Source organism: Podarcis muralis, chromosome 7, assembly GCF_964188315.1.
Source record: "Podarcis muralis chromosome 7, rPodMur119.hap1.1, whole genome shotgun sequence".
Taxonomy (NCBI): domain Eukaryota; kingdom Metazoa; phylum Chordata; class Lepidosauria; order Squamata; family Lacertidae; genus Podarcis; species Podarcis muralis.
This window is the reverse complement of record NC_135661.1, coordinates 73,110,977-73,137,250: the sequence shown is the minus strand read 5'-3', so window position 1 is coordinate 73,137,250 and position 26,274 is coordinate 73,110,977. Positions and strand designations below refer to the sequence as shown.

Below are 26,274 nucleotides of genomic sequence, written 5' to 3'. Positions count from 1 at the left end.
GTCAAAACAAAAAAAATTCCTTCCAGTAGCACCTTAAAGACCAACTAAGTTAGTTCTTGGTATGAGCTTTCGTGTGCATGCATACTTCTTCAGATACACTGAAACAGAAGTTGCCAGATCCTTCTATATAGTGAGAAGGTGGGGAGGGGTATTACTCAGAAGGGTGGTGGGAATGGATGATTGGCAGATAGCTGTGATGAGCCTGTTGACGCCTCTTAACGACTGCAATAGGTCATTGCTGCTGCTGAATTGCAACTCATTACCAAACTTAAAACCATGGAGAGACCTGGTCTGAACAAAGACATTGGATTCTTATCTCATTATACATGACAAAGCCATTTTTCACCTTCTCACCCCTTGCTTTTTCCTGTAAGACCTATTGCAGTCGTTAAGAGTTGTCAACAGGCTCATCACAGCTATCTGCCAATCATCCATTCCCACCACCCTTCTGAGTAATACCCCTCCCCACCTTCTCACTATATAGAAGGATCTGGCAACTTCTGTTTCAGTGTATCTGAAGAAGTGTGCATGCACACGTAAGCTCATACCAAGAACTAACTTAGTTGGTCTTTAAACTGCTAAAAGAGGTTATGGGCCGAGGGACTACTGTATCTCAAAAAGGCTCCCAGGGTTCCGTTCTATTCTCAAAGTGGCTAATCAGATGACAATGGGAAGTCCACAAGTAGGACAGAAGCACAATAGCAGTGTCCTACTTGTAATTCCCCTGCAGGGGCGCCAACTTCAATAAAATATCAGGGGAGGGCAGGTAAGGCCAACCCCACATACCTGATCACAGGTTGTGGTGCATGCACACCATTTGAATGGCAATTACTTGGGGGGGGGGGGTGTTCCTCTTCAAATATTTTACTGGGGGCCCTGGAGGGACTTTGGACTTAGAAGAGGCACCAGGTTCTACCCAACATGGGGAGGGGGTCATCATATGCTCATGATGTCAAAAGTGTGACACACACGTGTGATCTCACAGGCACTGGGAAGAGGCTGTGAGGCCTGATTAGGCCTGCCACCACTGTGCGGAGGCCCAGGAAGGCCTGACCCCTGGGGGGGGGCGGTGGCTCAGCCTGGTCCCCACATATTTTGTGCGGGGAGGAGATGTTCTCAACCCTATAGAGTTGGCGTCTATGGCTCCTAGGAGTTGGCTCTTGTGTTTCCAGCATTGTATGGACAGTTTGAAGGCAGATTCCAGGCTGTGAACTAGTCTTTGACCTATTACTCTCATCTGGGTGCATGCCCCACAAAACACATTTACATTTCCCCCCTTTTTGATGATAGTATGTGCAATTCTTCATAGTGAGTGCCTCTACCGATTTACCAAAGTCCCCTGCTCCTTTGCAGCTGATCACTGAAGAAGTGAATGTTTGGCCAGGGGGTCAGGTGGGGCAATGAGGAGCCCCTGGGGCACAGGCAAGGCAGAATTGCTTGCTTGGCTTGCCAATACTGCATAAGCAACGCTGTCCTGTCCTGTCCAGGCCATGCCACTGGCCACTACTGGGGTCATTGCTACATCCCACCCATCTGCTTCAAGGCAGATCATCAGCAGGGAGATTTTTGGACATAAGGTTTTACCCAAAATGGCACAGAAACAAAGTTAGTACAGTGGTACCTTGGGTTAAGTACCGCATTTTTCGCCCTATAGGGCGCACTGGCCCATAGGGTGCACCTCGTGTGTGTGTGTTTTTTTTGGGGGGGGGAATAATAAAAAAATTATCCCCCCCCCCAGGTGCGGGGCTGGGGTGGCAGAAGCCCAAGCTCCCCCGACCCCAGCCCCCAGAACAGGCTGCTATCCGCAAGCCTTGCGAGCCCGGTGGGAACTCCCGCCGGGCTCGCAAGGCTTGCGGACATCTGCGCGAAGCATGGGGCGCGCTCCGGAACGCACCCCCTGCTTTGGGCTGCAGGCTGCTGCCCGCAAGCCTTGCGAGCCCGGCGGGCACTCGCTCTCCAGCAAGCCTTGCGAGCCCGACACCTCTCGCTCTCCAGGCTTCAGCGAAAGCCTGCATTCGCCCCATAGGACACACACACACCCCTTCATTTTTGGAGGGGGAAAAGTGCGTCCTATAGGGCGAAATATACGGTACTTAATTCGTCCCGGAGGCCCGTTCTTAACCTGAAACTGCTCTTAACCTGAAGCACCACTTTAGCTAATGGGGCCTCCCGCTGCCGCCACGCCACCGGAGCCCAATTTCTGTTCTCACCCTGAAGCAAAGTTCTTAACCTGAATCACTATTTCTGGGTTAGCGGAGTGTGTAACCTGAAGCATATGTAACCTGAAGCGTATGTAACCTGAGGTACCACTGTATATATATTTCAGAAGCAAAAGCAGTGTTGGTAACTTTGTTTGCCATTTCAGATAAATTACCATGTTCTCTGAAGATCTAAGGAATTTCAGAAAACAGCTCAGGGCATTAGCACTTACTGCAGAAGGTGTCCGATCTCCAAGGATAGAGGGTCACCCCAGCTGCCTGGCACGCTGAAGCATAGCTGGCAATGACCTGGCAGATCACAGCTTGTTGGCCATCAAAGAAGCAATAATTGTACACACAATCTTGGAAGTATCCTTCTGGATCCACTTTGCTGTGACATTCTCTGAAGGGGCCGCTCTTGGCTAGGATGAGCCCACACTCTTTGTTGAGGCTCCGTTGACGCTTCTCGATGGTCAGCCGTGCAGGGCACTCTCCCTTGCCCCCCTCACTGCAGCCTGGCACCTCCCGCACTTTCCAGCTCTGACCAAAGGCCGATGGGCTTGGAGCCACTGTGCCATCTTTCATGGTCAGTTCATCCTGCTTGTTGCCATTGAAGTTCCCACAGAGACCACACAGGGCGCCATCGTAGCTGCTGGGCACAGTCACAGTGGCGCGGCTTTGCCAGTCAAAGGTGACGGTCATCTTGAAGTCTGTCTGGACCACTGCCTCTTGCCCTCTCTTGTATATGGAGATTCTGCCGTTGCCGATGCTGAAGGGCAGGTTGGTCAGCAATCCATTCACCTAGAGCCCATTTTAAAAGGGGAACATTTCTAAGTGCCTTTGTAATAGTTAGCTCAGTTGGTTAGAGCGTGGTACTGACAATGCCAAGGTCACGGGTTTGATCCCCGTATGGGTGCATATTCCTACACTGCAGGGAGTTGGGCTAGATCAGTGTTTCTCAACCTGTGGGTCCCCAGATGTTGTTGGACTACAACTTCCATCATTCCTAGCCAGCATGACCAGTAGTCCAACAACATCTGGGGACCCACAGGTTGAGAACTGCTGGGCTAGATGATCCATGGAGTCCCTTCCAATTCTATGATTCTGTGATACTTGATGTATCTGTGGCAGCTTTGCTTAGCCTTATGCATTCTGATCCTTGGGAGATCAATACTATCTGGAATGCATAAGGCTAACCAAGGCTGCTCCAGAGTACAGAGGTCAACAGCAAAACTTATCATTTGGGGTAGGAAATTCAGCTCTTATAGTCCAATGCCTCTGCAATGCAGGGTTTTTTTGTTCAACGTAATACTTCATTAAAAAAAAAAATACTGCTGGAAAATAGATTTCATATAATCACAAAATGGTCTCTTTGCAAAAGCAATGAAAAATGGACACAGCCCACTTCATCTTTCTTCTGGGCACTAGCCATGGAGAGGAAAGGAACCACGCCAAGAACAGTCGTAGCTTGGAAGTCAAATAGAATCTGTTCCGGAAATCCATTCGACTTTCAAAACATTCAAAAACCAAATCGTGGCTTTTGATTGGCTGCAGGAAGCCAAAAGAACATTCGGCTTCCAAAAGAACATTCGCAAACCGGGTTCACAGTGTTTGGGAACCAAAACGTCTGAGCTCCAAGGCGTTCAGCATCCAAGGTAAGACTTTACCTTAATTATAATAATCCCCTCCCCTGTTCTCAGTAGTTTCCAACTGTGATGTTCCAGATGAGGAGCGGGGAACCTTTTTCAGGCTGAGAGCCACATTCTCTTCTGGGTGACTTTCTGGGGGCCACATGCCACAGGTGGGAGGGGCCAAAAGCAAAAATGGGCAGAGCAATTAATGCTAATTTTACCTTTGTACAGTAGGCTAGTTTCACACGTGCTCATATATCCCTCTTTATCTTTCTTCCAGAAAAACATTATTAGGACTCAACGGACACATTCAAATCAGGAAAAGCACTCAAGGAGGTTACAGAGCGAGGTTAGGGAAGGATGTACCCTGGAGAGAAGTATGGCAGGGCAGGGGGTGCACTGTTGGGAGAGTCCTGAGGGCCAGGAAGACTTGGAGGGCTGCATTTGGTTCCCCACCTCAATGATTGGGCATTTGAAACATGCCACAGAGTGTGTGCGGAGTAGACCACACAGATGAAAACACTGAAGAGACGCAAAAATATCTTTGCATGGTTTAATAAGAAAACTCCTCTAACATACATCTTAAGGTAAAGGTAAAGGTACCCCTGCCCGTACGGGCCAGTCTTGACAGACTCTAGGGTTGTGCGCCCATCTCACTCAAGAGGCCGGGGGCCAGCGCTGTCCGCAGACACTTCCGGGTCACGTGGCCAGCGTGACAAAGCTGCATCTGGCGAGCCAGCACAGCACACGGAAACACTGTTTACCTTTCCGCCAGTAAGCGGTCCCTATTTATCTACTTGCACCCGGGGGTGCTTTCGAACTGCTAGGTTGGCAGGTGCTGGGACCGAGCGACGGGAGCGCACCCCGCCGCGGGGATTCGAACCGCCGACCTTTCGATCGGCAAGCTCTAGGCGCTGAGGCTTTTACCCACAGCGCCACCCACGTCCCATAACATACATCTTACATAGTGTCTATAAGCATCACCCATCCATCCACCAGGGCAGAGTAAGCTACATCCTGCACATTATATATCATTCACAATTGCTGACACGGCTAATTACAGTGACTTATCAGCACCTGCTACACAGCTGTAAAAACTAGGTCAGGATATGCACCCTGGCTTTTAAAGTGGCACACATCCTGTGATACAATAACGAACCCTAACATTTAAACAAACTATTCAACAAAACTCACCACGACTTTTGCAGGGTTGTCTCTGCTGATCACAATGGATGCCCCATCAACCTTCACTTCTACAAGCCGGGTAAAGGACACAGACTGGCTGCCTCGATGGTCATTTTGGACGAGCACCTGGAAGTCAGCCAGGCCCCTCCGCTTCTCACATAGCGCAGCAAACTGATACACGCAGGTGCCTATGAAGTCAAACTTCTGGCCATCAAAGCTAATGTAGTGGGGGCCACCGAAAGCAGAGCAGGTGGCATTCCTGGTAGGGGAAATGGTGGTGGTAGGGGAACTGGGGGTTGTGGGGGTTGTGGGGACAGGAGTGCTGGGGGGAGGCTGCATGAAAGGGTAACAGTCCTGGACTCCATTCTGCACCTCACACTTCTCCCAGCTTCTGCAGCTTGTTGCCCAACACCTCACATCTCTGGTTTTTGCATCACAGACGCAGCGCTTTGTGCATGTCTGGTCTGCCCAGAACTGCTCACCGGGGGAGAAGGCGTCCCCCTCGAACACACACCCACAGACCGTAGTGGGAATGCATTCCCCTTCATCCAGCACAAAGCCCTTATTGCATTGGCAGCCCCCCACACAAGGCAACAAGGAGCAGTCCTTGGGCCCAACTGTGTCGCTGCAGGTGGCCGGGCATGGAGACCCACAGGCTTCATAATGGCTGTTCTCAGGACAGGATTTTGCTGTCAAAAGAGAGAAGATCCCAGTTAATGGTGCAAGATCAAACTATTAAAAGATAGTCCTCGACAGTGCTCTGAATTCTTTTAGCCTAACGTGGGTGGCACTGTGGGTTAAACCACAGTGCTTAGGGCTTGCCGATCAGAAGGTTGGTGGTTTGAATTCCCGTGACGGGTTGAGCTCCCATTGCTCGGTCCCTGCTCCTGCCAACCAGCAGTTCGAAAGCACGTCAAAGTGCAAGTAGATAAATAGGTACTGCTCTGGCGGGAAGGTAAACGGTGTTTCCGTGCACTTCTCTGGTTCGCCAGAAGCGGCTTAGTCATGCTGGCCATATGACCCGGAAGCTGTACGCCGGCTCCCTCGGCCAGTAAAGCGAGATGAGCACCGCAACCCCAGAGTCGGCCACGACTGGACCTAAAGGTCAGGGGTCCCTTTACCTTTACCTTTTACCTCCCAAACATAGCCTCATATGCATCTTCCTGAGCTGCTTGGAGGAAGTCTTCTATGCAGATGTGCTAATATATCCTCCCTTTGCCTTCCTTGCCCATATAACTCAATTCCTCTTCTGCTGCAACATGGAAATAGCCATAAAGATCAATAAGAGCAACTTTTCCTGCTGCTGCTACTGCTACAACCACCTATATCAGGAATGAGGAACCTGTGCCTTGCCAGATGTTGCTGGACTACAATTCCCATCATCCCTCACTATGGGTCATGTTGACTGGAGATCATGGGAGTTGAACAACATCCAGAGAGCCACCGGGTCTCCATTCCTGATTTATACAGTAAATTTTGCCTATAGTCATGTTCCTTTCTCTATTGGAAAAAAATGAGCACATTCAGTTCTCAAGTACAGAGAAGATAATCAAACTACTCATTCATAGGACAAATTATATGTGCAACTTAGGATACTTACCACAAGAGCAAAGGGCCACAGAGCCATAGCCATCAGCAGATGCACCTCCAAGGATGAAGAGCCCAAAAGGAGCGCTGGGATGCTCTACAGAGAGGGCACTGGCTTCTTTGCCCAAGCGAAGTTGACTGAAAGAATACTCTGTTCCAGGAATGTGTGTCCACTTGGCATTTGCAATGGCTCTCTTCTCTAGTGTGATCCCATTTGAATCTAAGGTTTTTGCTACGATGACAGCAAAATTATCAAACTCCTTAATCCCATCAATGTGATATGATGTGCAATAGCTTTTTAGAGCAGGAACATTGATGAGGAAAGGGTCGTTGTTCTTGCTGTTACCAGCAAAGAAGAAAAGGACCTGGATTCCTGCATTGGCAGAGAAGAAATAGGACTGAGATGGCTGCATTTGAAACTGGATGACTTCCCCAGCCACCGCGCGGCGGGAGCTTGGAGTGGCCCCAGACTGGAATTGGATCAAAGTGTTATCTTGGGAAGCGACGACATACACAATGTCAGTTTGAGTTTGGAAGGGCACTGGGGGAACTATGAAGGTGGTGCCCCAGCTGGAAACAGGCAAGAGCTGCTCAGCAACATGGTCGCAAGATGAGAACTGCTTGGCACAGCTGTGCCCACTCAAAACAGCCACGGGCGCAACTGATTCAACCTTGGTGCCAGACAAATCAGCTGAGCTTTGCAGCTGGATGGCTTGGAAGGCTTTGAGGTCAGCAACAAGCCTGCTCCCTGCAGCATAAACCTTCCCTTGGAATGTCACAGCCCCTTTCAGGTGAATAGTGACTTGAGTGGGGAATTCATAGGCTACAACTGCAAATTCCTTGAAAGTGCTTGCCATATCCCCCACTGGTGTTACCACATAATATGATGTGCCCAACTGATGAGTTGGGTACACAATTGTGGTAGCACTTGTGGAGCTCCTGTAATTGTGGGAAACAACTGAGATCTCTTTGTCGGCTTGAATCCACACAGCTGCATCAAAGATTTCAGTCCCCTTCATCTCCAAAGAGGTTGGGACCTCAACTGACACTGTCTGTTTATTGACAGAAACCTTTTTATTGAATGTAGACTTGTTCGCTGTGACCGTGACGGTTGTTGCAGGATGATATCCAGTGATAAGCAACTCAAACTTAGGATTGGGTTGACTTTCCAAGTAGTTCTGAAGGAAGGCTGTGACAAATTCCTCCCCACAGGAACTTGCTCCACAATACCCTGAAAGGCATAATTAACAAAGTGCAATTAACTTGCAGCTTGCACAGGGATTACGTTCTGGAGATAGTGCATAAAGCTGAAATTCTGTATAGACAAAACAATCCTCAGAACCAACTCTTCATGAGAAATCTTAACTTTCCAGAACAGTGCACCGACTGAGCCTTGCCCCCCCCCCCATGGAAAGCAGATAGTTTCTGAGCTCTTCAAGTTGTTTATTGGGCTCTCGGAGGTTCCCACAAGATCTTGGATAGCCCCACAAGATCTTCCAGGAGCCTCCCAAGCCCAGTAAACAATGTGGAAAACTTAAAAGCTCTTTCCGCATTGGGAAAACCCAACACAGAAAGGTCTTTTAAGCTCTCTACCTTGTGTGCTTTTAATTTGTGAGGTTTCAGTTGGTTGCCAAACATGTAAAGCTGCACAAAGTTCAATACAGCTCAATACAGAGCTATAATCACATGGTGTTGTAGCATTTGAAATATTGTGTACTCCTCTGACTATATTCTTGTAGGACAGGACAATTGTGATAATGGAATCAAAATTATTAATTAAAGGAATCCTTTAATAATGCTACTTGGTTATATCAAGGACGTGGCATTTCAGGAAGATAAACAAAATGGGTATTAATCTTTTAATAGCAGCTCACATGCATGACCTAAACATGGGGGGGGGGGGAATGATGATGACGATGATTTATTTATACCCCGCCCATCTGGCTGGGTTTCCCAGCCACTCTGGGCAGCTCCGAACAGAGCATTTTATGCAGCTCTCTACACAAACCACTGCAAGCAAAGTGACTTCTAAGCATCTGAATTAGAAACCTGGATGATTAAATTTGGGGATTTAATAAAGATGGCAAAATTTAAAGATATAATTAGGGCTAGGAAAGGGAGGCAAAGAGATAATTGCTTTATTGAAAAACTGAGGGTTTAAAAAAAATGTCATATGGGAATGAAAGTATAATAATAATGATGATGATGATGATGATGATGATGATGATGATAATAATAATAATAATAATAATAATAATAATAATAATTTATTATTTATACACCACCCATCTGGCTGGGTTTCCCCAGCCACTCTGGGTGGATTCCAACAAACGATTAAAAATATATTAAAACATCAGTCTGGAAGATGATGGAAGTATGGAAGATGTCTTGAACCCTGAAATGTTCAACACTCTGCTACAAACACCAAGCCTTAACAGATGAATAACTGCTGCCTCTTTTATCTGTTAAAGTTTGGTGTTCATAGCATTGTTAAGTGACCTGAGAAAAGACACACTGCAGAGTTATACTTTGTAAATACTTGGCTGCAGGGATGAAGAACTGGTGAACTCCAGATTCTAATGGACTACCACTATCATCCCTGAATATTGGCTGTGCTGTCTGGGGCTGATCATTATTACTGTTCCCACCCTCTGGACCTCTCATGGAGGAGGTGGCCCATGAAGAAGGGCCTCAGATGATGATCACAGGGTCTGGGAGCTGAGCATCATCGGCCATAGGCTCCCCACCACTGCAGGGGAAGGGCAGGTTTTCCCCCACAATAAACAGGATATTGGGCTCTGTGCCAGATATCCATCGCCGTGCACTGTATGCTTTTGTCAAGGGGAATTTGCCAGGCTCTGAGTGAGTTACTGTTCTGCCAACATCTCTGATTGCCCCACAGAGGTCACATCCACACCATGTGTCTGTAGTACCCTTATACAGTGGTACCTCCAGTTACGAACTTAATTCGTTCCAGAGGTCCTCACTTAACTTGAAACTCTTCTTAACTAGAGACGTGCTTTTGCTAATGGGGCCTCTTGCTGCCACTGCCGTTCTCATCCTGGGGCAAAGTTCTCAACTCAAGGCAACTCTTCCAGGTTAGCAGAGTTTGTAACCTGAAGCGTTTGTAACCTAAGGCGTTTGTAATTTGAGGTACCACTGTACTGCTGTTAGTTATGGCTTCCCCCAAAGAATCCTGGGAACTGTCATTTATATATTCTAAGAGTGCTGGGACTCGTACCAGGCGTACCAGGCTGGGACTCTGTGAGGCGTAGGGTATGCAGTTCAATTGTTCTTTGGGAGAGAGTTCTGACCAGGTACAAAACTGGAAGGAGTGTCTGCCTAGATGGGTCAACCTGCAAGTTCATAGTTAATTCCAAACTCACCACATAGGAGTGCCAACCAGGTCCAAAGCAGTAGCTGTTTCCTTGCCATGGCTACAAGACAGCAAAATAAAGTAGTTCAGATATTATGATTCAAGGTACAATTCAGTCCAAGCATCTCCTTTTACCTAACACTGGTAAACTCCACTCCCCAAAGCTCTTGGCAGTAAAGAAATATGTATTTGTTTATGTCAGTCTGCATTTCTTGATACAGAAAGTATTGATCTGATGTGTAGAGATCTTTCCTGTTCTAATTAATTCAAAAGGGTTCTGGGAGCTTCTATGTGTGAAAGAAACTGGTGCTGACAGTAAGTTTCTATTCTGCCTAGAAACAAGCAGACGCTTCATGATGTTTGGGTTATTGCTTCAGAGAAGCTGAGTACAGCTGGCTTAAACTGGTTCTGTTATCTCTTTCTGTCAAGGTCATGCTGGCTATAATAATAAGACCAGAAGGAGCCTGGGTTTCACTTTCTATCTCTCTTTCCTTCTGGTGTGGTGTTCTGTACATAGTATGCTTCATGTTATGGTTTTAGTTTTACTATAAGTTATTGTAAATTTAAGTTAAGTCTGTTGCAACTGGATTTCTTATGGACGGTGCCAATCCTGAATGTATTGGATCAGTGACATTACACTCATTTGCCTTCAGCAGCAGTAAAGCTCTGCTGGATGAAATATTAATCACCTCTGGTCTATTTTGGGAGGAATCCTGCAATGTGTTTTAAGTTTTTACCCTGCTAACTATACATTGGAATCTCCCCTACTCAATATGAGTAGAATTTCATGACAGTTTATTGTAATAATCGGCAAAATGGGACATCCCAGGATCCAATCAGAAGTCAAGATGGCTTCTGTAATTCTGGGGTGTCCCAGTCAAATCGGGACAGTTAGCAGTTTGGCCATGGTAGGGAGAGCCCTGATGTCTATCTCTGCAAGATTGCTCAGTATTCCCAAGCTCAATTCTTCTTCCTGTCTCTAGTTTCATATCTGTGGCTCTCTGGGCCTGGCCACCCTCCAGAATGCATAGGTTTACATGATGTGGCACACTGCCAAAGACGCAACTGGAGATGGAAATCTGTGCTTGTGGCGGTGGTGGAGGAAAGGAAGAGTGAGTTTTATTAGGCTAGTGAAATGTAGTAATGTTTTCCCAGGACTGAGCAATTAACTAGTCTGCGTGCTTCGTTAGCTCTGGAATAAATGGCCCTGCAACAACGGCCTGATAACAAGGAAACTGTTGGACTTCAGTGGAGAAGCACACAGGCAGAGAATGCTTTTTCTGCAGTGTGGGCTGGCACCAAAGAGGGTTGCAGTGTGCCATGTGCAGTGGTACAAAAGGGAGATGTAGTCCATAACATTATTGGTTACAACAAGGCATGGGGCTAGTATTGGTGACGAGAGAGCCTGACTGATATCCGATGCTGTGCCCACAGCCCATTTGCTAGGGCCCCACCAGGGAGCTGCATATTATCTTCCTATATACATGAAAATGTAAGGTGTCGTCATGCAGCACAGTTTGTGTGGCTGCCAGTAGGTGACCACACCCCTTGCAGTATGAGGAGAGGCAGGCAGGCAAAGGAAAGCTGTTTAATGCCAGAGGAGAGGCTCTTCACGCAGCAATTTATTATTATTATTATTATTATTATTATTATTATTATTATTATTATTATTATTATTAATGCATTTCATATATTTATACAGTGGTACCTCAGGTTAAGAACTTAATTTGTTCTGGAGGTCCGTTCTTAACCTGAAACTGTTCTTAAACTGAGGTACCACTTTAGCTAATGGGGCCTCCTGCCGCCACCGTGCAATTTCTGTTCTCATCCTGAAGCAAAGTTCTTAACCCAAGGTACTATTTCTGGGTTAGCGGAGCCTGTAACCTGAAGCGTATGTAACCCGAGGTACCACTGGATCTCACCTTTCTCCCAAGTTAGGATTCAAAGCAACGTACAACATTTTAAGAAACACCCAATATAAAATACAAAATAATAAGCCCTGGATATGAGCCCCACTGATATGTAGCTCTTTGAAAGTTGCCTGTGAGTGAATATGACACTCATGCTGGAGAAGGTTACACATTTCTGAACTTTGGGATTGCGTTTTGAAATATTGTTTTGGTATGTTGAATTAGTATCCCCGTTGAATTGCTCAGGAAGTAGTGTGGCAGAAGTCTTTAAAAATAATGAAGCAAAGAAGCAAGCATTATATTGTTGCAGTGAAAGAACTCTACAATGTTGTTGCTGCTGTTGTTGTTATTTTAAAAATGAATTTGAAATTACCTTCTGGTCACCATCATTATGGTTAATGGTGGTGACCAGAAAAGGTCCCGTAGCTCAGGTACGGCCTTGGTTGGCTTCATTTAGCAGAGGTGGTTGACAAAAAGAACCCAAAGCAATATCTTACCTTCAGCCCTTCAGTAGACTTGTTACGGCACTGCGAAGGAGAGAAAAGGAGGGTTCTGCCCACCCACCCCTCTATCTCTTCACCATTCGTTCCCTTTTTATAGGGACGAGGTGTCTTAAGTAAGCCCAGTTCCACCAAACTGTAGAGGAAGCAGCCGTAGGGACACTACAAAGGTCAAATAATGGTAGGATAGAGAATATGAAACCAATGTTGCACATATAATTCAATTGTGAAATTTGGCTGATCCTGCCCTCCACCCAAAATCTTATCTCTCTCTTCTTTCTGCACACACCCAGTTCTAATTTGTGTGGCTTGGTTCAGTTCTTTGCTTCAGTTTATATATATATATTTTAAAAAATATTGTTTACCATTTGTGAGCTGTGTTGCAAGGATCTGAAAAGGCAGGATATTGGGAAAGAGATGGTGGGGACTGCTCATTCACCTTGATCTTTCAGCGACTTTTGATACAGTTGACCATTGTATCCTATGGGTGCATCCCAAGGGTTTGGGGGTTGTGGGAACTGTGCTTCAGTGATTCCATTCCTACCTCCAGGGCCGTTTCAAGGAACTAGCTATGGAGCTAGAGATGTTCTGCAGTGTCCTACACAGTTCCAAGTTCTGGATTCAACACCATCACTGAAGGCTCAGGTGAGCTCAGTGGCTAAGGGTGCCTTTTTCAGCTCTGGCAGATTCGCCAGTTGTGACACTATTTGGACAGAGGTGACTAGGTCATTGTACTTCCTGCTCTGGTAACTTCTAGGCTTTCTATTTTTATTTTTTTTTTGAAATGCACTCTATGTGGGGCTGCCCTTGAATATGACTCAAAAAACCTTCAATTGATGCAAAATGCAGCAATCAGATTATTGGCCAATCTCACATAAGCCCTGTTTTAAAACAGCCAGGTCCAATTCAAGGTACTCACATTCGTGTTTAGGACAGAGCCCAAATACCTAAAAGGCCACCTCCTGCCCTACAGGTGGAGCACACAGGTGCTAAGGTCAGCAGATGGGGCCCTCTGGGTTGTCCCACTGCCCTCAGAAGCTTGGGGTATGGTGACCCAGGAGAGGGCCTTCTCTGGGGCAGCTGCTAAGTTGTGGAATTCCCTTCCCTCAGAAGTGCATCAGGCACCTTCATTATACAGCTCCTGGCAAATGCTCAAGACATACCTCCTTACCCAAACTTTTGATAGTTGAGTCCGCAATACCTCAAGGACCGCCTCTTTCCATATGAGCCTACCTGCAGGGGCGTAGGAAGGGGGCAGGGGTGGTCCTCCCCGGTTGTCATCCCAGAGAAGGGTGACAAAGTCCACCCTGGGCAGATCGCCACATGCTGCGTACCCCTCTAGGTGGATCGCCGCGCGCCAGTCACCCCCTGATTGAATCGTCTCGCCCCTGAGTGCCGCTCTGGGTGCCTGAGCAGCTAGCTCCGCCACTGCCTACCCAGACACTGAGATCATCTTCTGAGGCCTTCTTTGTATGCCTCCTCCTCGAGAGGTCCGGAGGGTGGCAACATGAGAACAGGCCTTCTCTGCAGTGGCTCCCCATCTGTAGAATGCTCTCCCCAGGGAAGTTCACCTGGCGCCTTCATTATACACCTTTAGGTGCCAGGTAAAATTGTTCATTTTTAACCAGACCTTTGGTTTATCTGATTTACATCCTATGCCCTTTAAAAAAAATGGGGGGGGGGGAGGCTATTGAGTTGTTGTTTTTGTTATGTATTTTGTGATTTTATATCTTGATTTTATTCTGTGAACTGCCCTGAGACCCCCAGGTATAGGGGAGTATATAAATTCAATAAATAGTAATAATAATATTTTTAGAACCCACCTTATTTCTGTATGTTAAAGTTGTTTAAAACTGTTTTTAATGTTGTGATTTAATTGTTGTAAGCTGCCCTGGGTGTTTTTAACCCATGGTGAAGTCAGAGCTGTAACAGGTAAGTGAGCCATTTTGTGTTATGCCATGAACCACAGAGCAGCCATATTGTGACTTCCACCAAGAGCACTAAGGACAGATTCCAGTCAGACAAAAAAACTCATGAAGAGCATACCCTCTGACATGGGAAGGTGTGAATCAATGCTGGGGACGGGTGTGGCCTGGGGAGAGCCCCCATGCCAGATAGAGAGGCCTGCAGGGTGACACCCCCCTAATGCTTGAAGATCCCAACTCTGGTTTAGAGAAACTGTGAAAGTACAAGAGGTAGCAAAATATTCTGCATGGCCCTTGTGGCCATTACAGTTCCCCATTGTCTGTGGCATTATCCCACGTGAAGGTATTTAAAGCTCTGCCCTTAAGTTCCAGTAGTATAACCATTGATTTTCCACGGAATGCCAAGCCTTGGGGCAGAGCATTTTGGCATCGCCATAAGGCAGATCAAGAAAGTGCTTAAGAGATGTCAGTCATTTAGGCTGACCCATTTCTTGGACCTTGCTCACCTGAGCCCTGTGATTGCAGAGCTTCTTGTCAAATCTCAGGGGCTTGACCAGATTTCCCTGCAGATCCCCAAAGCCTTAAAAATTACTTGTCCAAGTCTTGGGGGCAGGGATGTGGAGGCAGGTTGAAAATGATTGGGCAATATGGGGTGGTGTGGGGGGAGATACCTGGCCTCTTTCTGAGCATTCTGCAGTGATACTTGCAATTGGCTAATCAGATTCCAAATTGAGTCAAAAGGTAGCTTGCCCATCAAGTGTCAACTCCAGTGCATTGTGTTCTTTTCAGAGCAGTTACTCATTTCACAACCTAACTATTGCAATATATGAGGAAGGCCCATGGCTGAATGCAGATGGTCTCAGGTTCAACCTTCAGCAACTCCAGGTGAGATTGGGAGCATCCACTGACTGAAACTGTGGAGAACGTTTGCTAGTCAGTGCAGACAATAGCTAGCTAGAGCTAGATGGCTCAACGGTTTTATTTGGTATAAGGCACCTTCCTATGTCCTCATGCCCCAGGGGCCTGGTGCGGTTTTAGGGACTGTACATTTCTTTGGAATGAGATGTCGAAACTTGAGACATTGTGGTCCACTTTGCAGAAATTGTGGTATTCATTGGAAGGGCCTGCTGAAATGCATTATTAGACCAGAGACCCACAGCCAAGAGTTGGATGTTTTGTTCAAATCAATAAGTGAAATCCAAATTATTTTCCCTCTCCCTCCCCAGTACGTGTCCCTATTTATGAAAGGCAGTCTCTACCTGTGGGTCTGAGTACAGGGGAGCCACATGCAGTGGGGTGAAGGCAGGGGCGTAGGAAGGGGTTTGGGTGGGGGGGGGTCTGCCCTGGGTGTTATCCCTGAGGGGGTGACAAAATGGCACACCCCAGGGGGCGGCACTTACTGCGGGGCCTGGCCTGCAGCGCCCCAAGCCACGCGTCTCTCTCTCTTTTTAAAAAAAATTAATTTTTATTGAATGATTTTATGTTACAAAAAGCATTACAACCATACTACCACAAAATATAATCAAGAAATAAAAATTACATACATCAATATTTTGTTTGTTATTTGTTATTTACTGTCTTATTTCCTCCCAAATACTCCCTTCAAAACACACACCCACACAAACACAAAAAATAGTGATTATAAGGGAGTGACACGGTGGCTCGGGGCCCTGCTCTGCCCAAAACGGCAGCGTGGGGCTTGCGTCCACCAGGCAGACTCTGTGGGCAGCTCGCCACGGCGCCCCCCTGGGCAGATCACTCAGCCCCCGCTGCTCTGAGTGAAGCTACGCCCCTGGGTGAAGGCATGATAAAGATGCCATAGCCACAGGGCAACTAAACGGGATTTCAACAGGTCACAACTTTGTTGATTATAGATGTTAGTACTCTGTAGCATAGGCATTGGGTGTGTATCCTGAATCAACCAGCCCCTCTGGAATCCAGGGACAACTGAGGCCTGGGCTTTTATAACCAGAGAGTGGATCTTGTTTCCTTCTGGTCTTCTTCCAAAACCCTGCCCTCTGGCTCGCCTGCAATGAGCTACAACCACGGACAAGCACCAGCAGCCAGCATGCCCAGTAGAGGAGTCTGTGGTGAAGTCAAGAGGCCACCCTGACTCACTGTGGCCGTGTCGGACTGCAACACCACTCCCTTAGGCAACTTGGGCTAAGCTGTAATTTCTGCTCCTGTTTTTAATTAAGCAAGAGAGCTGTAGCTGTTTGCCAGTCTGGCCTGTTCTGCCACCAGAGCCTTCATCTGCATCACAGACCCTCCAAGTGTCCCTATATTCCAGGGTAGTTCCTGATTTACAGAAGCCGTCCTAGTTTCTGATTTGATCCCGGAATGTCCCAATTTTCCTTAGGATGTCCCTATTTTCATTGGAGAGATGCTGGAAATTATGGAGTTTTCCGACCCCCGAGCCAACTGAAGGCAATCCTGCATAGGGAAGGGGGGTTTTCTGTTTGTTTCTTAAAGTTTAATGTTTTATTATGCTTTTATATATGTTGGAAGCTGCCCAGAGTGTCTGGGGCAACCCAGTCAGATGAGAGGGGTATAAACAGTAAATTTACCATTGTGGAATGGGATGTCCCTATTTTCATCACAGAAATGTTGGAGGGTATGGCATTGGCCTCTGCCCACTGAGGAGATGATGGGTGCCCAGTCCGATTCTAAGCCAGCATAGCCACCCCCTCCATTGCCTGGAGCATGGAAATGCCAGTGTCATCATGAACTCAACCCCAACCCCCATGTGGGTTTTCATTTGCTTGCTCAATCCAAAGCTGCCTCCCTGCTAAACCCCCATTTGCCCCACTCATTTATAACAGGAATGCAGGGGGCATGTCAGCTGGTGGATCAGTGCCTCCACTCGCCTAGCCATGTCCTGCACCTGCTGCACCAGTGCTCCTTGCTTTGTCTGTGCATCCCATGGATATGAGGGATATTACTGGCTAGCAGGGGGTTAGACTAGATGACCCTTGGTGTCTCTTCCAACTCTACAGCTCCACAATTCTGTAAGGTTTTTATTAGAAAATGAGATCCGGATCTGAGTCCTTTGTCCATTAAGAATCAGGAAAATTGAAATGAACTAATAGGGATTTTGGCAGTCTAATAGGATTTCCAATGCCAGGGTTAACCCTAGGTCATTGCGCTTAAAATAGCATTTCCATTTTAATGAGAAACTGCTTATTTCAGCACAGAGCCTCTGCAATTGTTGTTTCTTTTTTCTCTCTTTTAAATGTTTGATACCATTTTAGGGAATAGCCAAAGCAGATGAGGCAGGTTTAAAAAGAATTCATCCAGGATGTGGTAATGATTTCAGAAAACTGTCGTTTTATTAAGAAACTGCAATTTATCTGGAAGAGATTAAAGACCAGCAGCCAGGGATTTGGGCGGTTCCTTTAAATTCATACAAACCTCAGGTGGGGTGGGGGTGGGGCTAAAGAATAGATGCCAGTGATTTTTGCTTTCCCCCCACCTCTGCCCAGCCAGGTGAGACCAGAAAGGGATGGAGTCTGAGAATGGGAAGCAGGTCCAACTCATCTCAGCCACATTTCTTGTTGTGTTGAGCGAGGATCCCCCACGTTGCTGCCCCTGAAGGCCAAAGCTGTGGTTTAGCCTTCCATCAAGCTGGTACCCTCAAGATGTTGCAGAATTACAAGCCCTTTACAAGCTTGCAGTTGGAAGCAGTAAGAAAAAAGCTCGACAACTTTTGTGTCCGGAATTTCACTTTTTGAACTCTAAACTCTTGTCACCCTTGGCCATTGGCTATGCTTTGCTAGAGCTGATGGGAGTAGGGATTGAGCTCTCTGAAATTTTAGAATTCATTGGCTTTCGAAATCACCTTGTGCAAAATTGGCTTGCTAAATCATTCAGTTTGCCAAATACCTTACAACCAAACCCCAAATAGTTTATTGTGAAATTACTGCAATGGACCGTGACCTTTATTCGTCCCCAAAACTCCTTTCATGATGGAAAGTGCAACTTAAGTTTGACTAATGTTAATCATTAATTCTTGGCTGCCAACTCCATAGGTGGTATTTCTCTGTGCCCAGTGTCTTGTGTTGTCATTGTTCTGAGAAAAACAACGTTCTCACCTTACACTTCCCCCGGGATTTACACCTTCCTGCAATCTTTCTCCTCCTCCTCCTCTAAAGACTGATTGCTCCACTCAACTTGAAAGGACCACACATTCTTGGTGTCTTTTGATAGCTAAAATGTTCTGGGATGTTCTTTTGTTTGCTATTGTTATTGTTATTTTTTAATAAAAAAGAATTGGGATGTGTGTGTTGTGTTGTTCACATTGTTAAAGGATCTTTTATACTTTTGTCCTACCTATTGTCTTCCTTAGTTATTTTGTTTTGCCTTCCCATTTGTATAATACTTTCATGTCTCATTTTACTCACCAACCATGTCCTCACTGACCCCTGCTCACCTTACCAGTCCCTGCCTGCTGTCCCTAAAATTTTATCCTGAGGCCACAGACTCATTAGATGTCAAAGAGATAAATAATTACCTGATATTCAGAAGACATCTTAAGGCAGCCCTGTTCAGGGAAGTTTTTAATATGTAATGCTGTACTGTTTTTAACACTGATTGGGAGCCGCCCAGAGTGGCTGGGGAAACTCAGCCAGATGGGCGGGGTATAAATAATAAATTATTATTATTATTATACCTCGCATCATTTTTGTTGTCATTTAGTCATTTAGTCATGTCCAACTCTTCATGACCCCATGGACCAGAGCACGCCAGGCACTCCTGTCTTCAACTGCCTCCCACAGTTTGGTCAAACTCATGTTAGTAGCTTCGAGAACACTGTCCAACCATCTCGTCCTCTGTCGTCCCCTATGCAATTTTTTTCTTTACAGCATTGGACTTTCCTTTCACTTCCAGGAACATCCGCAACTGAGCGACCTTTGGCTTTGGCCCAGCCGCTTCATCAGCTCTGAATCTACTTGTACTTGTCCTCTGCTCTTCCTCAGTAGCATGTTGGATGCCTTCCAACCTGAGGGGTTCATCTTCCAGCGTCATAACTTTTATATGCCTGTTGTTTTTGTCCATGGAGTTTTCTTGGCAGGGATACTGGAGTGGCTGGCCGGTTCCTGCTCCAGGTGAATCACGTTTAGTCGAAACTCTCCACTATGACCTGTCCGTCTTGGGTGGTCCTGCATGGCATAGCTCATAGCTTCTCCATTCAAGCCCCTTCGCCATGACAAGGCAGTGATCCATGAAGAGGTCACATCATTTACTATAATTCAAAAGAGTGATCCATTGCCAACAACATTAGGTTTTACTACAATCTCCCCTGCCTTGTCCCGCAATGTTCACTTATGGGTTTGCAAGGGGTAAAAAAGATCCCTTAAAATTCCTGGGTGCCAGGTTCTCCCCATAATTTCTGAAAGCAGTAAATGCGGGGTTTGATCAATGGATTTCACAAGGGCTAGAAAATAAGTCGCGCCAGCTTCCTTAGGAGATTGGCTGAGAGAGATGCCATAAAAAACCAAAAACAGGTGATGGCAGAGCCATAACCCTGAGAAAAGGTATCACATAAGAAGGGAAGATGTGGTTGGATTACAGTTCGCATCATCCCTGTTCATTGCCATGCTGGCTGGGGAAGAATTGGAGTCCAATGATATAGCCACTTCCAAGCTAGGGAGGAGGAGGGGTTGCGGGCTTCACACCCTCCCCACGTGCGCAGGGGCTGACTCACAGCCCCCGCGAGACTGGGGAATCCTCGGTTGTGTCATATCCCGGGCCAGCCGATTGTCTGGCCCGGGAGGCATGGCCCACCCTATTTAGGGCCAGCAAGCCCAAGGATTTCCCTCTTGCCGCGCTACAGCTGGTTAGGTTTTCCCACCCCTCCCACCCGTTAGGTTGGCTCTCTGACATTGCTATGGACTTTGGTTGGTCACCGTCAAGGGGCCTGGTAGGAATTTTTTCCACTTGGCAAATTGGCAAATTGGCACCAGCCATTTGGTTTTTCGCCTACCTCATAGCAAATCATCACAACTTCCTCGGCATTAGCGGTTAGGCATTGGTAGGGGTATTGTTATGCAGATGAAGGGGAAGGAAGCGCCATCACCTTCCCCCAAATTGAAGGGTAGTCTGGTAAAGTAGTGTTCCCCAACCTTGGGCCTCCAGCTGTTTTTGGACTACAATTCCCATCATCCTTGACCACTGGTCTTGCTAGCGAGGGATGATGGGAGTTGTAGTCCAAAAACAGCTGGAGGCCCAAGGTTGGGGAACACTGCGGTAAAGGACCCCGGGGGAGCTCCTAGTTGATGTGCATCAGCAGGACTCCCCCTACTGGCGGTTAACCCTTGCCAGTCTTCAAGCAATCAGGCTGAAGCCGGTTAGTCGATAGTACCAATGCCTAAGCCAATACCGCTCAATTCCTGTAATCAATAAAGTTGTGGCCCATTTTGCCCATTAACCTAAAATGCTGGTGTCTTGTGTCTTTATTTCCAGGGGGGGGGGCGGGAACTCACCATGCAACTAGAAAGCTCCAGGTTTCCATCCCTGGTTTGAACAAATAGACCCATGGTCTTCAGGCCTTTGGCATATTTGGCAGGCAGAGTTCTTCTAACTGTAGCCACTGCTGATCAACGCCATGCAGCCATTTTTTGCAGTGTCTGAGCACGAGCAAAGAGCCTTTCTGTCATCACCATGTTACTTTAGCCATGCATCCTATGCTACTGGCATCAGAAGACACGAGTTCTGGGTGAGGTGGGCTGGACCTTAGCAAGGGAACTGCTGGCAATTCTCATTCTTTATTCCACTTTTTATCAAGCAAATACATTCTGTAACTGCGTTGTGCTGCAGGTGTTCTTGACTCCCCGAGAGAGCAGTTAATCAGCGGAGGTTCCTGGGAAATAATAGGGCAGAGAGCAAATGATTTTTGGCCTTTGCTTACCATCTCATCTGGATGAGAGAACTTGTCGTACTTGGATCCTTTTTGCTGACACAGGCAACTTTTAATAACTATTTCCAGAGAAAGGGGAATTAGAACTCTGGAGGTTTCCTTTAAAAAATGAAGTGGAAACTATAACTGGCCTCCAGTTCCTCTTGTTGCTGGCCAAAATGCAGAGAGCATTTGACAGCTGTCAAGTTCCAAGGTCTTGGTAGTCAATAGAACATGAGACCCTTAATCTCAGAATGTGAGTTCGAGTCCCATGTTGGACAAAAGATTCCTCCATTGCAGGGGGCTAGACTAGATGACGCTTGTGGTCCCTTCCAACTCTACAGTTCTATGATTCTATGACTCTAAGGCCATAGAAGCACATGGAAGCAGCAGCCCATTCCCCCACTTTTAAACATAAGAACCCCCTACCATAATCTGTCTTTGAAGGTTCCCAAAATGAGACATGGGAGGCTGGTGCTTGCAAAAGACAAAGCACAGTCATATGTATGGAGTTTTGTGGGGGTTTCAAGCCCACAAAAAGCAAAAAAAATTAATCGTACCTATTTAGACAGGTTATTGTGCCTAAACCCAGCAGCAAAACAGAGTCTAATCATCATGCCAAAGGTGTGGTGTATAAATTAATTAAATAAGCAAGCAAGCACTGAATCAGAGCAAATGGGTGGGGCCCCTGCTTGTGAATAATTTGAAGTATGAAGCCAGAGTTTAGAGCTGAGTTGCAGTGCTTTGGGCCAGATGTAATGGAGCAAGCTGGGAGAAGACAGAGAGAAAGAGCAATATTTGATGTATGTTTGAATCCAGGGAGACCCATTGGGGTGTTATTGCTGTGAGCCCCTCCATCATAGGCTCAGGCTGTATATATGTATAAATAAACCATCTATCCTAAAGACACCACAGTCTCCATTGTGCCTCATTTCCGACTGCAGCAGTATATGGAGGGGAATGGCAGCTCTCTCTTCTTGTTCTCATGAGAAAGCAGATCCCTCTTCTCATTCCCTCATGAGGCAAAGCTGGCGTTCGAAAAAAGACTTCACTGAAGCCCAGCCGTTCAGGAAAAAGCAACACAGAATGGATGTACAGCTCTGTGTGCCTCCTTCGCTTTCTCTTCTTCCTCATTAGGAGGAACAGAGCTGGAGTGTGTCAAGGGCCTTGTCTTTTAAAGAAGAACAAAACAGAGAAGGATGGTAGCTTCTACTCTTGGCATGAGGCTGAGGAATAAGCCCGGAGCTTCCCAGAAGCTGAGGCACATATTGGAAACTGAGTTGAGATGACTGAATATTCCAGTTTTCCAGTTTTCTAGTCTTAAATTTCATTCTCCACAATTCTATATTTAAATTTGCTTTTTTTAAAAAAAGTCCACATGAAAATTCATCAGTGCTTTAGTGCAAACTTCTCCCAATTTTCACATGTGATTGCAATTATGCTCCATATGCACAATACTTGGCTGGAGAACTTCTTTGAGAAATTCAAAGAACTGTGAATTTTGAAGGATTGTGCTTTGCTTTTTAAAAAATTGTTCCAGAAAGTACCAATTAGGTAGGTTCACCTTTGAATGAAAACTGAATTTCTCTTCCATCCCTAAAACAGAATATCAGGAGTGGGAGACTCAAATGGTAGCCCTCCAGGTGTTGTTGGATTACAACGCCCATCATTCCTGTCCATTGGCCATGCCACCCGGGGTTGATGGTAAAGGAAAAGGTAAAGGACCCCTGACAGTTAAGTCCAGTCGTGAACGACTCTGGGGTTGTGGTGCTCATCTCGCTTTACTAGCCGAGGGAGCTGACGTTTGTCGGCAGACAGTTTTTCAGGGTCATGTGGCCAGCATGACTAAGCCTCTTCTGGTGAAACCAGAGCAGCGCACGGAAATGCTGTTTACCTTTCTGCCGGAGGGGTACCTATTTATCTACTTGCACTGTCATGCTTTCGAACTGCTAGGTTGGCAGGAGCAGAGACCAAGCAACGGGAGCTCACCCCATTGCGGGGATTTGAACCACCAACCTTCCAATTGGCAAGCCCAAGGCTCAGTGGTTTAGACCACAGCGCCACCCTCATCCCCTATGGGGTTGATGGTAGCTGTACTCTAAAAGCATAAGAGGCATAATGTTTAGGCACTGTCCTCTCCGATCATTTTGTGAGAAACTAACCTGCTCCCTAGTGTCAGGGTTTTTAATGAATGAATGAAGCCAGTAGCCAGAAAAGAATTCAGACTGTCTTTATTCTAGGGAATGAAGTATAGAAACCAGGGCAAAAAGAACACCACTATCACCCTGGCAACTGGAATAATGTCCACGCTGCATCTGAAAAATCTGATTGCAGGGATTATTCAGACAATTCAAGGTATGTGTATGCTTAAACAATTTCCTACCCACTCCACCTCTCTTTGCTGATGTGAAAAATGTGCACCAGATATGAAGTAAATAATTGTTCAGCTATTATTGAAAGGGATGACAAAATGGTATTAATGGTAATCTCCAAGGCTGGCAGACAAATAAAGCTAAGAAAATCCCACGTAACCAATGAACAGAGTACAGGCAGGACAATGAATATTTGTGCCAGAAGCAGAGTTCATAATGCTACATCTAGAGACTCTATTCTAAAATCTCTGCCGCTGCTGAATAAGGACAGAGAATAGGGATGGGGAGCCTGTGACCTTCCAGATTTTCTTAGACTACAACTCCCATCATCCTAACTGTTGGCCAGACACAGGCTGGGGATGATGTGAATTGGAGTCCAACAACATTGGAGAGAGGGGCACAACTTTCCCATCACTACAAAAGAGGCAGGTATCATCTGACTTGTGGGGAACCCAGCCTGGTTTTTGGAAGGGAGGGGGGTAACACACACAACTTCAAATGCTATTAAAACAAACAGATAAAAAACCCTCACATGCAGAAGTACAGTGGTACCTCGGGTTAAGAACTTAATTCGTTCTGGAGGTCCATTCTTAATCTGAAACTGTTCTTAACCTGAGGCACCACTTTAGTTAATGGGGCCTCCTGCTGCCACTGCACCACCGGAGCATGATTTCTGTTCTCGTCCTGAAGTACTGTTCTTAACCCAAGGTACTATTTCTGGGTTAGCGGAGTCTGCAACCTGAAGCGTCTGTAACTTGAAGCATCTGTAACCTGTGGTACCACTGTATCGGAAATCTTTAGGAGTCAAAAACCCTAAATGGGGGAGGCAGAGGGAAGAGAACTCTCAGAAAACAACTCAACATGGAGTGTGCTCAGTGATCATGGAATATGACAGACTGGTCCATCTAGGTCAGTGTTGTCTAGAGTGACAGGCAGCAGCTTTTTGAGATTTCAGGCAGGGGATATTCCCAACCCCACCTGGAGATGCTGGGGGTTGAATATGGGACCTTCTGCATGGAAAGCAGGTGCTCTTGTGGAGGAGGGCATGAATGAATGACCGGCACAGTAAAGATTTTGTTGCAGTTTCCACTTCTGCTATGGTTAATGGGTGTTATTTCTAGATGTTCGATCTGATTTATTTAATTTTGCAGGCACGGCTGTGAGAAAATTACAACAGCTACCCTCCCTGGTTCCAAGAGGGAAGAAAGGAATAATTTGTTTTGGTCATTGGGTCTGGGAGCTTAGAGATGTATATCTCCACATACGTGAGTAGGCAGGCAGGTGTTTTATTTGTCTAACACCTTAAGCTAACACAGAGAGGTTTCTATTTAATGCTATCGTCCGGTAATGTAAACTTACACAGCGATTTGCAAGCAATGTAAATTCCCTATTGAAAGATTTGGCTGAGAGCCACAAACTACAGAATAAAAGGATCTCTGAAAAGTGAGCGATTAAATTCCAGTCATATTGCCTAGTTCTCCAATAACCCTAGTTCTCGTGTTAATCCATGCTCCTACGAGTAAATTGAATATATTTCCATCAGAGTATTCCCTCCCCCCGCCCCAAGGGAAAATGTCAGCTCAGGAGGTTTTCTTTGATTATTACATGGGCATAGAACAACACTGGACATTTATGCTACAAACTAACATGCAATGGAGGCTGCTTGTGCATGCAGAACAAATGTTTTTCTCCTAGGAATGCAGGAAGATGACTTATGCTCAGTCCGACCATTTGGTTCACTTAGCTCGGAACTGAATGTGCAGACAAGTACAGCCATACCTCATGTTACGTTTGCTTCATGTTACGTTTTTTCAGGTTTCATCCCGCGGTGACCCGAAAGTATCAGAAAGGGTTACTTCTGGGTTTCACTGCTCGCGCATGCACAGTAGCACTAAATCGCACTTCACGCATGCTCACAAGCGCCAAATCATGCTACGCACCTGCGCAGATACGGCGCTTCAGGTTGCGGGCTTTTCATGTTGCGAATGGGCCTCCGGAACAGATCCCATTCGCAACCAGTGGTACCACTGTATATCCATCAATGGGCGAGATGCCCCCAAAGTGACTGAAAAAGAGTATGAGTTCACGTGCAGAGTTGTGAAAGGTTGAGTGGTCCACACAACATACCAACCATTACCACATTAGAAACATTTTAGATCAATATCGCATTCACAGAAAAGAGAGCAAAGCATCATAAATTGTGCTGAAAACAACACATAAAGACCAAACATGGTTCCGATGAAAGGCCTGGAAGAATATAAAGGTCATCTTATGGTACCAAAATATGTTAATGTGCACACCTAGAGGGCTGCACTTGGGGAGAATATTGTGCAACTGAGGTGCTACCACCAAAATTAGGGTTGAAATGGGAAAGCTGAGGGCCAAAGGCCCCAGACCTCTCTATTTGCTCCTGCAGGTTCCCCCTAAGCCACACTCTCCTGGAATGAGGATGGAGAGATGTCAATTGGGTGTGTGAGTGTGTATGCACCACCTCACGCTCCTTGGAAGAAGAATTGGGTCAAAATGCCATAAATAGAGCAGACAAATGTCTTTATCTACTTGATTTATGACAGGGGCAGAAATAGCTCCACCTACAGAAAGACCCCTGTGTATCCCTCTCCCTTAGCATTTAGTTCTGCCTGTAATCTGCAATTCCAAACTGTTCCAACGATGGAGATTTACTGTCACCGTTTTT

General features: G+C 46.3%; 1 protein-coding gene and 1 non-coding gene across 2 annotated transcripts in view; one reads left to right on the top strand and one right to left on the bottom strand.

Moving 5' to 3' along the window:
• LOC114602436 (IgGFc-binding protein-like) overlaps positions 1-7,704 on the bottom strand; it is a 70,941-nt gene extending 63,237 nt beyond the window's left edge. Inside the window, exons 1-3 of the mRNA XM_077932486.1 lie at positions 6,615-7,704; positions 5,024-5,703; positions 2,432-2,999 (exon numbers count right to left, since the gene is read on the bottom strand). Of these exons, the coding sequence (XP_077788612.1) occupies positions 2,432-2,999; positions 5,024-5,703; positions 6,615-7,620 (2,254 nt within the window). The 5' untranslated portion in view covers positions 7,621-7,704. The remainder of the gene's footprint in view (positions 1-2,431; positions 3,000-5,023; positions 5,704-6,614) is intronic.
• On the top strand, positions 3,041-3,116 carry TRNAV-GAC (transfer RNA valine (anticodon GAC)). The gene has a single exon. It is a non-coding gene; the product is annotated as a tRNA-Val (tRNA).
• Positions 7,705-26,274: the final 18,570 nt, after the last annotated feature.